Genomic DNA, 11,545 nt, shown 5'->3' on the forward strand with positions numbered 1-11,545 from the left:
TAAATCAAACATAACTTGCTCAAACTTAACCCAAACATGAATGAAATGTACCTCCAAACCAGTATATGTAGGGCTAATCATCCCTTAAGTCGAATCTAACTTATTCTAGGTTAAAGAGTACGACGACCCTAATTTACTTTACCTACAAACTGACCTACCTTACATTTAAATTCCACGAAATTCCCCTAAACATAATATACAGATATACTACTACTGCTGAAATAGGACAAGAATCTCAAACAATTACTTGACATTAGAATACAAAATATTTTGTCGATTGACTAGACATTGTTATTTAATTATAATTTACAGTTAGGTTTTAGTAACAGCCACGCCTCGATTCCTATTAATGCGTCCCTTGTTTTCTTAATTTTTATATGGAATAAATAAATCTAAAGTTCATATCCTCTGGTTACATTCGACGTATGAAGAAGGTAATAAAAGAACCACAATCAATTTCCGACAAAAGAAGTCTCGACAAACCATTCTCCAGACCTAACTCACTCTAACCCAATTCTAATTCAGTCTAGCCCGAACCTGACCGTTACCTATTTCAATTCCCTGTTCGAATTTCTTAGTTCGTAAACTCCCAAAGGAGGAACCAATTCCACCTACACCCTGCTACTCTATCGATATTCAACCCTTTAAGGGAGGATGCAAGAGTATTCGTGAAAATAACTTACACGGGGTGTGACTCAATGTGCGGGGAGTACTCCAAGGATAGATTCAACTCTTAAAAACATTGAAATTATTTTTGCTCAAACTAAAACAAAAATATGTCCAACTTGACCTCCTTTTCGAATTATAAGAATTCAAAATGACTACCCTGAATCTTTATGCAGACTGGTAATTGGTTTGCTTGTCCCGAACTAATGAAATAGCATTTGATAAGGTCATGTACACGAAATATTGAGCACTATTTATCAACAAACGAATAAAATCTGTTACACTACATTAACACCTTCTTGTACAATTTAATTGCATACTGAAATAAAACTGAAAGTTCCCGAACTATCGTGAAAAGATATAACACGCGTAACAATTTCACATATTGCGTCAGAATTTCATTTACGAATATTTCGACAGAGTGAAACATGTAACAATTCAGACTCGTCATGGTACGACAAAAGGTTAATTTGTCAAAAGAATTACTGAAATACAAAATTCCCTACAATTCAAAAACGAGGTCGAATCGGATATACACCGTTTGTCTAACAAGTTTCTGGAGAGAATTTTTCTATTCCAGAAACTCTATGCTCTGGATAATACTTAAATCGTGACACATAATTCTTTACACATTTGTGTCTAACCCAATAAACATTATAGAAATTATTCCCCTCGATGATTAGCATCGTCACTGGTTCAACGTAAAGCAAAGAACGTTGCAAAATTTTGTTTTAAATTGGACGAATTGTAATCAGAAACGTTCAAGTTAATGAAAACTGCATACGGGGATGAGTATCGATCATATTGGAATGGTTTAAGGGATTTCGCAAAGGTCAAAAATCGTAAAATGACAATCCATGTGCCGGCCGTCCCATTACAAGCCCAGATCACCATGCCAAATTATGGCAGACGAACATTAGTTGAATCTGCTGCTGCAAGAGACATGTGAAACATCCTTCTAACGCGCGATAACGTGCCAGCTTATACCGCGAGGATCATCGTGCAATTCTTGGCGAAGAAACAAGTGCCAATTTTTTCTCATTCCCCCCTACTCAACCGGTTTGGCCCCAACAGACTTCTTTTTATTCCCCAAGTTGAACCTGGCCCTGAAGGGAAACCATCATAATGGGGTGGTAGGGATCCGGGTGACTGTAACGAAAGAGCTCAACGCAATTTCGGAAATTGTGTAGAAACAGCATGGTTTTCTGAACACGTCCAACGGTATATGGAAAAGAGTAGGGGCCAAATTGAAAGATTTCATTAACTCTTCGGCACTCTGACTAAAAATGTTAACTCGATTACTTTACTAGGATCTCGTTGACCCCAAATGTAACGCAAGTAAATTAACGCGCGTTCTTTTTTCATAACGTAGACATTTACCGACTTATTTATTAATCTTTCGAATCTCGTGTTATCGTAGAACGTCGATGTGGTTACCGATATTAAATCCAGTGTAGGTGTATTTGAATTACCAAAGAGTTTTTTTCGTTAGAAAATTATAAAGAAGTCGTAATGGATTTCGAACGAAATTTACGTATAAAAAATTCAGCAAGTATAATTCATTGATCGAAATCGAAGTCGTGTCAGTGTTCCACTGGATTCTCACGGACCCTACTGTCTCTTTACGTTACGTGTACAATATATTGACACAGATGATATTACCAGCGTTGACACATGGACAGTGAGTCATTTGAAAGAGCGTGCATCAGGTGTTATGCATTTTCTCTATCGGTCGTATAGTAATATTTGTAAACTGGGATCTGTCAAATCTGAGTACACCGAGACATCAAATTCTTTCATGAATTTCAAATTACATTAGGGAAAATTTTATATTCTGCTTACTCCTTACAAATCGATGAATCACGAAAGAAAACGTAAAGTATAAAAGAACCAAAATTCTTCGTTTTACATCCATCCTTCCTCTCCCCGCTTTTCTTCGTTTCTCTCTTCCAGTCTTTTTTATTTCGTTTCCTTAACTTTAGGGCACCAAAAACGTCAAAATTCTCCTGTCTCGATTTCTTTATTTTTACTACATTTTGGCCAGTCGATCTACGTTTGCACGAATCCATTTCGTTGTACATAATCTTCGAATCGATCCTCCGAATATTAAGTTAGACGGGCCGCGTGCAATCTCACTGCTCGCGTTTCACGGAGCGAAAAAAGACTTAAGTAGGCCGGGGAGGTAGGAGAGGTAGGAGAGGAAAAATATTTGAAAATTTACGCGTCTCGATAGCGAGCAACGCGACACGGGGCGATCCCAGTAAAAAGAAAGAAAAAAACGCTAGCATTTAAACCGCCAACAGTTTAAGAGTCGCCCTCCCGGGTCTCGAGTGGCGCGAGGCTGTCGAAGGCAGAGCGTCGATATCGCAGACCCCGCAATTTCCTTTTCCAATTTGCCATAAACAAGTCGGCCAGCCGCCCCTCGTTAACCGACTGCGTTCGTGACTGCTCTGTTGAAAGTCGCTCGTCTTTCCCAGAAGAGAAGGGACGAACCGATGCAACTCGGTCGAATTAAAGGAATTAAAGGGCGCCTCGTTACTCGTATCTCCCTGATCCTCGACACCCTCTTGGTCGGGACGGGGGGAGAAAAGGAAGAAAAAAGAAAACGGGTCGAAGAAAAGAAGGGACGAGCTCGAAGCGAAAAGGAGGAAGTTTCGGTTCCTTGGCGATTCGAGTCCTAGGACGAGCGTTCGCATTAAGCGGCCGTAATGGCGGCGATCATCGGTGCGCATTATTCAGCGAGCTAGGGCCCCCCGATTTTTCCATCCCGTTCCCCTCGACGACACCCACGCTCGGTCTGAAGGAACGCTGAATTATTGAAACGCGGAGGCGGGAATTAAAAAAATCTCGGGCGACGGCCGGCCGAGATATCGAGTTGCGACGGTATTTGCCGGGTGAATTAAAAATGAGGATGAAACGAGGGGCCAGGTGGCGGCGGGGCAGCGCTCGGCTCTCCTTCCGTGGAGAAACGAGGCCATCAGTCGGTGGGCCGACTTAATGTACCGACCGCTGAATGATTTAAGACGCCGGCCTGGGAGAGAGAGAGCTTTCTTAGATCGACTCGCGAACCTGATCGAGTTTTTCCAATTCCCGTTTCCCTTCCCTGATCGTCTACTTCCCCGAGTCGTTACAAAAATCGCGGGAATTTTAATAAAATTAGAGAAACGCCAACAAGGGAATCGATGCCAGACCTTGTCGACTCGCTGCGTCGTTTTTACGTAGCTGACAGTGGATTCGAAGGGGGATATCACGAAATACTGGCCGCGTGTTTCTTCCTCGAAGTAGAAATTATTTTTACACCGCTGCACGCGGAAAGCCATCGAGCAAGATTTTCATCGAATCGTTTAAATTGCGACATCGAGAGACTCGCTCTTAATTATCTACTTCTCCGAGACTCGATTCGAAAGCAGCCCAAGGTATCGCAAAAATAAACAAAGCTTCAATAACGTTCGAAGAACACGAGAAAGTTGATACGAGCGTTCAATGATATCGTTTGTACGCAATTTTGACACATTCGGTGTAACGGCATCCGCGTTCGAACGATTGCTAAAAATACGCGTCGTTCGCGAATAAACTGAAAATTTAATTGTAGTTTTTGCGAATAAATTTTTATGAAACTGGCTCAGCGTGTAATCTGTTAAATGCATTCTTCTTGATAAAAAGTCCCGAAGGAAATTTCCGTTCGAGTTTCTCCTGATTGTGAATTTGCTACAAACTAGTTTCACGGTATCGTAACGCCCTTCTAAATCTATTCCGTGGTGTGCTTCTCGATGAATACTTTACAACATACCCGGGAACAAATTAGCAAATCAAAATTGATTGCGGAAGCCTTGTCAAGTATTGCTTAAACTGGTCGATAGAGAAACAAAGTCCAAGTGCTTCCAGTTGTTTCGAGTTCGTGGAAGCTCAAAAATATCTTACCTCTACCGCTTCTGCCGACGAACCTGAGGTCATTGAATTTCGCGACCTGGTTCTTCATCACCGCGGTGGAATTCCGCAATTCCGCGCAGCAATTCTCGTCGTTGCCAGCACGCACCGTCACCAGGGTCCCGTCACCGACATCGCCCAGGGCCACCACCTTGAACGCCACCGGAAGCGTCTTGTTCGACCTCCAGTGTGCCGGTAGCACCGTGCAGACCACGTGCGGCGAGCCTGTTGACAACGATCGTCGCCAAATTGTCAACGAATCCACGTTGGATTACCCGTTAAATCGAAAAGTAAACGTCGATTCGTTATCTCGGACGCGTATATTATAGTCGCTGGAGAAATGTGTTGCGCGCGGTCTATGGCTTTATACTAATCCCGAAAGGCACCACCGCCAACAGACTATTCCATGGTTCCCCCACTTCTATCGCGTTAAAGGAAACGACGACGATAGTTTTCGAGTTGAATAGAAGGGACGTGTGAGAAATTCTAGAGGCAAGAAAATTCTGACGTTAAAATACGAACAGCGTTCAAGGACTCGACGGTCGCTCAAGTTGAAACTAATTTCGACGTTGGAAGAACATTTACAAAGTTGGAAGATCCGGTGCAGATACAGAACCCTGAGCGAGGACCGTAAGTTACCAATGTACAGAATTGACGCTGGTCGTTGCCTATTACTTTTAAAATGTTTTTGGAATTAAATCACGAATTACGCCTATTTGTAAGATGCGTATGCGAAATATTGAAATAAAAATGTTCCGTTCTGGACGAATTTTACGATTCAAAGAAATATATCGAGGCTCCAGTTTCTCGTAAAAGTTTCGAGCGTAAATTCCTGTACACAAGGATCTTTGATAAGAAAATGCACAAATCGTGCGCGAGAACGTATCTCGATATCACCGTTGAATAAACACCTGCACCAGGTCTGTCGCTAAAATCACTCGACACGAAGTTTCCGAAATATCGTTCACGATCCGCGTCTCGTCACCAAGAAACGTCTCACCTGTTCTGATGAGCTCCCCGGGATGCTCAGCGAAAAGTCCATCCAAAGTCCTCTCAGCGAGCAGGTCCGCGGTGAGAGCATAGTCCGATAGATTATTCCCGCTAGCCGATCCTTGTGGAGGGACCTCGTTGGCCAGGTGCATTCTTCTCCTCAAGGACGAGTTCCTGGTCCTTCTTATTCTCGCGCCACCGATCTGGTGGACCGAGTTCCCTTGATGAACCTGATGGCCGTTTCGAACCAATCTCGGATCTGGATAGTCTAAACCTGGAGGCCGCTCCTCGGGGCGTGCATCTCGCAAAGGATTCGTCATGAGACCGGGATCATTGGACTTTTTCTCTGGAATATCCTCCTCGCTGATGGACTTCCGGGTGGGATTCGACTCAATCTTCTTGGCGAGTCGCGCCAAACCCGAGCGAACACTATCGGGCCCACTGTTCGAACTCTGGACCAGCTCTCATGGGACAGGAACTCGATCCTTTTCAACGAGATGTCCGTCTCATGACGCGGCTCGAGAGAATCTTTTCTCCTCGGCGAGCGACTCGCGGCAACGTTCGAGAGAACTGTACGCGATCGGTGTACTCTAGAGCGATTCTCTCGCGACGCTTTCGCGATCGATGCTTCGTAAACAGCACAGGATTCCTATCCTCTCGCGGTGCACCACGATCCGACCGATGGAATTCGCACGAGTCGAACGTGTCCGAAGGTCGATCGGCTCGATCAATCCAACGGATCTATCGTTCCGAATAGAGTTCCCTGCGAGAGTCTCCGTTTGGTTCGGCATCGGCTCGACCCCCGCGTGGGCCAGGATCCTTTGATCCTTGTTTCATTATCCCGCGACGGAGCCGAGGTAAGAGCACCCGTTTGCAAATTCTTCGTCGTCGATTGCCAAGTCGCGGGGAAAATTCGTTTTATTGGAACGGACGTCGCCCCTCGATTGTTCGTTTCTTCGTTTCTTTGATCGGACGGCCCGCTCCTCTTCGATTACGACGGAAGTCGGCGACCAACTGGCCGCGTACTTGGGTGGTTTCCGCGCGCGTTCACGACCGTTTCCGCGACACACTGAAAATCTCGAGCCAAGGTCCCCTTCGAGGTGGCTCTCCGTTAGTATCACATCGGCACTGGCTAGACGAGCCCTCTAACAGGTGTGAACTCCTCACCGGGAATCCACGTCGCGGGCTCCAACGACGACACAAACTACGCACATTGTTAACCACCGAAGATTCCCCAGTTCCGATCGAACACCACTAAATCATCTTCGATCCACCGACGATATCACCTCTGGAACGGTATCGAGGAACGCGTATCGTTCCGTAAAGTAGAAGGTTTGCCCCGATGATGATCCAGATCGGTGACAGCTGGTCCCCCGTGACCGGATGTCGCGCAACTCGACCGCTCTTTCGATGTCGGGCGACAATCGGTGGAATAGAGCCGCGCGCGACGCTAAAAGCACTAATTTCTCGGTGTTCCGTTCACTGACAGTGGTCCAGTCCTGGGCCAGACGGCGGTGGATGCTTCTTCGCGCTCGCTGCTTCGGCGGGCGGCAGCGGCAACTTCCACGGGGAAGTAGGATAGGGTGTTTAACTCGCGCGGTCTCGTTTCGGTTCGGCGGTGGAAGATGGCGGCTTCTGCGGTGGAGCCGCGCGGTGTGGTTGCGGTGTATTTTTGAGGCTGCCGCCCCCAGCCACCACCGAGACCACCCTGGGTAACCTACCCCCCTCCGTGCCTCTCTTCCACGCCGCCGCCACCGCCGCCTGGCCGTGCCGGCCGCTTGGTGGGGGTCGGTTTTTCCAAGCGGTGGGGAAAAATCTCTCTCTCCTGCTGCACCCTCTTCCGCGATCCTGATGCTACTCCTGCTGATCGCGACTACCCGATGACAACACCCGCGCCTCTCTTTCTTTCTCTCTCTCTCTCTCTCTCTCTCTTTCTCCCTCTCTTTTTCTTTCTCTCTCTCTCTCTCTCTCTCTCTCTCTCTCTCTCTCTCTCTCTCTCTCTCTCTCTCTCTCTCTCTCTCTCTCGACCTCCCCTCTCCTGTTCCGCTCTGCCACAGGATCAGAAGAATCACGGAATGTCTCACCGTTTGGAATTTCGTTCTTCGAAGTTCTCGATAATTCGAGACTCCAGATATCGGGATTCGTACCCCGAACGGTAAACCGGAACGATGCACGCGCGCGAACCAGCGATGTCAAAGAGGAGACATCGCGAATTCGTTGGAATTCGTTGGAATTCGTTGGAATTCGTTGGAATTCGTTGGAATTCGTCACCCGATGGCTACGTACCCGTTTTATCACTGATTAGGGAAGCACCACCGCGACGAATCGGCACTGAACACGACCGCGGTGTACTCGCTTGTCGTACGACTCATCGAGACGCGCGAATCTCGTACCGTGATACCGAACGGAGAGGGTCGTCGACGGAACCTAGGGTCTCGACGACCGAGGTTACTCATATTCTCGTCATAAACATCTTTCCTCCGTGAACAGCGACGTCACCCGAGCGTTACGACCGGCCACCTTGTACCACACTCCGGAGCTAACCATAATTACATTCGCCGATCCTCGTAACAAAGAAACGAACGTTCGAGGAATCGGTTCGCGACGCGATAGTTGTCTCGGTCTCGGCTAGACGGCAAATGGTCCAGGTGACGCCAAGGTGAAGCGATCCACGGCACGCAAGTTCGCACCGAGAGAAAAAGGGGATCCTTGGCGCGATTACCGAACGATACCACCGATCGTTTCCAGGTTGCGGTCACCTCGGTACACCGATAACGAGCTCGAGCTTCGCCTCCTTTCGACGCCCGTCCTCCGATTGTCCTCCTCTTTCTTTTTTTCGTTTCGTCGGCTCTCTCGTCGAGTTCTTCCTGCTTCCGTCGTTCAACGACCTCCCCGCACGAGACTGCAAAACGACACTGGGAAGAAAGGGAAAACAAAGACGGCAGAAAGGTCCCTCGTGTAGTTGCGTTTAGCACCGAGGAATACGGGGGTTGCGCGATGCTCGGGGGCTCTTCGAGGGTACACGGGAGCGAGAGAGACCGCGCGGGGGTGAACGGTGATCGTCAACGACCGAAAGAGAGGGGAATACTTTGTCTTAATGCCCCGTCATACACGCGGAGCCGACTACCGAACACATCCAGAAACGAATCTTTCCAGATTGCGAGGGTGGAGTTCCTTCGAGTGGTCACAATTATCGTTATTGCGACGCGTCGTCCAGGATTAAACGTTCTTCGGTGCTGCGAGAGCCGCTACATCGCAAAAATTTCAATGCGGTTAGGAATTTCGAGTGAAATTTTCAACGGTGGTTAGCGAACTTCTACGCCGAATCGTCGCGGCAAAAATTTGGAAATTAGGCAACTAGAAAATTGCGAGGCCGAGAAATTTACAAACCGAGATACTGGGAAATTGGAAAACTTCGAGATGGGGAAAATTCCCGACTGAAAAATTGAAACTTGGGATCTCAGGAAAACCGGAGAGGGCAGAAATTTTTACGTCGGAGTTAAAAAATTGAATAGCTCGCGAATTAAGAACTTCGTGACTGGTAAAATTGGAAAACTACTGAACTCGATGACTGGGAAATTCGTAAAGCGAAAAATTGGAAAGTTGAAAAGCTCGGAAAATGTCTCTCCGACTGGAATATTGGAAAATGGAGAATTGTAGGACTCTCGTGAAATCGATAAGCCGGAAAGCTGAGAATCTGGAAATTGAAAAAGTGAAAACTTGCACTGCCGGTAAATTCGAAAATTGGATAGTCGAGGAACCGAAAAATTGGAAACCCTCTCGTGTCACGATTCGAGTTACCGCGAAACTGTCGAGACTCTCGTAGAACCGATCTACGCGATCCTAATATGAAAAATAATTTGTAAATCTCACAGGCGTGCGAAACGCGCGACGATCGATCCCCGATTCGAGCCGAAAGGCAATCTCGGCTTTCGAAATTAAGCGCGGGCCACGGCACGGCATCGCGTTTCTCTTTCGACAGACGACAGAAGACTATCGATCATGACGGATCTGTACCAAGTTACGAGGATCCCTGAACGGGAGAAGCCACCCCATATAATCCTGCACCCCTATGGGTAACAATGCAACGCCTCCGCGTCCCTAAATGTCGAGTTCCCGAGATGCATTTCGTCATACACTGGACCCTCCGGCGATACATCGCCTTTTTTTGTGTTCCTCCATTTTTCCGCCCCCGGTTTCGACACACTGCGACACATCTACTCTATATACGGCCCGAAATAAAAGGAACGCGATAATTCCGTGATCGTTATTCGTTCCGCCGATGAAGCCGTGAAATTATTCACGAGCGTCTATTATTAAAATTTTCGATGTCACGCGCGATGTAACTTACGGGACGATAGAATATGCGCGTTATTTAAGTAACCTTCGACGAAAACCTAGTGAAAATCTGTTCCGGCTCTACGATCGCGGAGGATCTCGAGGTGTGCAAATTCTTCGCGCGTTCGATGTTCGCGGGAAAAAGAATTTTAAGGAAACTCGTTCGGACACGGAAGTTTCAAAGTCGCGAAAAATGATATCGAATATTCAAGGTACACGCGCCGAGTGATTTCAAAATATTCCGATAGAAACCAGCCCCGTGTTCCACGCGCGACAGTTTTTCACCGGGAAAACAGGTATTTAATTATATCGTCCGGTTCGACGTGATTTTGTGTAATTAAATCCTGTCGCCATAAAATTACCGGGCCGAAACGGGGCGGCGATATTTTTCAATTAAAAGAAAAATATATTCGATTACGCGACCGGCGTGCCCGGGCTGCGAATCGCGATCGCCCAACTATTTTCTCCGCGCCTTTTATTTTTTCTTTTTTTCCGTGTGTGTGTATTTTTTTTTATTTTTATTTTTATTTTTATTTTTATTTTCATTTTTCACCTCCGGTCTGTCGAACGCCCTCTCGACGGTAACGATATTCCATAACCCGCATCCGACACGGTCCACATAATCGGTATCGCGGCGGTGAATGCTGGACGATTATCGACGCACTTTTCCGTACGAATTAATTGGCCCAATTATCGGGACCGAACAATTACCTACTGGCGACCAATTAGATCAACGCTGGTCGTTGTTTCCCGCGCTATCCGGCAAGAAATAATTGGTGCTCGCGTTCTCCGCCCACCCGGACACCAAAAACCGTGAATAAAATCGTCACCGTGGCCCCTTCTCCTCCTCCTATCGGAAAAAGGAGGAACCAACCCGGTTTGCACCGAAAAAATTGCAAAAAGAAAGTAGAAAAAAAAAAGAAGAACTTCGACGAAAGAAACGAGAAGAACGTTAGAAAAAATTGAAGCTACGAAACGTCCGAGGGACACTCGAACAACGACTCACGCTTCAAACGAAAACCCTCCGTTCGCCAATTATCCGTTGGCCTGTTCCCCCCAGGCGACGTCCGATTCGACGATTGTCCGGTGTCCAAGCCACGAAGACGACGACGACGACGACGACGACGACGACGACGACGAGGAATCCGTGACCCGAGAAATCCCCGAGACTCGTCGCGAAAACGTCAACGTCACTAAACGGTCGGTGATTGTGTCCGCGAGCCGGGCCGACACTTTGATTTTCGCGGGCGCGAAACGTCTGCTCGCGGAACCGTGGTCGTGAGGACGGTAAGGGGGGTGGTAAGGGGTGGTAAGGGGTGATAAGGGGTGAAGTGGGTTGGCGATGGCGAGCGACTCGAGGAAAGGGGGGTCGCGTTCCAGAACCGGAGGTAATCACACACGGGTTAGCACGTGTTAGCTGGGGCCAATTCTCGAAAAAGGCCGCAGCTCGTCCTCCAAGACGACCGCGTCTTAGGGGGGTGACTGGGGGGTCTGTCTCTAGGTGAGAGGACCGTCGCGGGGGTTGGAAAGGGGCTAGAGACGATAGAGGCGGCGCCGGAGGCGGGTCGCAGTTTTTCACGAGTTTGCGCATGCGGCTACTTTTATACCCCACCAGCGTTGCCGC

General features: G+C 47.6%; 1 protein-coding gene across 2 annotated transcripts in view; it reads right to left on the reverse strand.

Moving 5' to 3' along the window:
- Positions 1–7,495, reverse strand: part of LOC143154234 (uncharacterized) — a 31,349-nt gene extending 23,854 nt beyond the window's left edge. For both annotated transcript variants that reach the window (XM_076326164.1, XM_076326163.1), the window contains exons 1-2: positions 5,594–7,495; positions 4,588–4,818 (exon numbers count right to left, since the gene is read on the reverse strand). In XM_076326164.1, the coding sequence (XP_076182279.1) occupies positions 4,588–4,818; positions 5,594–5,903 (541 nt within the window). In that variant the 5' untranslated portion in view covers positions 5,904–7,495. The remainder of the gene's footprint in view (positions 1–4,587; positions 4,819–5,593) is intronic.
- Between the last annotated feature and the right edge of the window lie 4,050 nt (positions 7,496–11,545).

The sequence above is a fragment of the Ptiloglossa arizonensis genome, chromosome 14 (assembly GCF_051014685.1).
Source record: "Ptiloglossa arizonensis isolate GNS036 chromosome 14, iyPtiAriz1_principal, whole genome shotgun sequence".
In the NCBI taxonomy this organism is placed as follows: domain Eukaryota; kingdom Metazoa; phylum Arthropoda; class Insecta; order Hymenoptera; family Colletidae; genus Ptiloglossa; species Ptiloglossa arizonensis.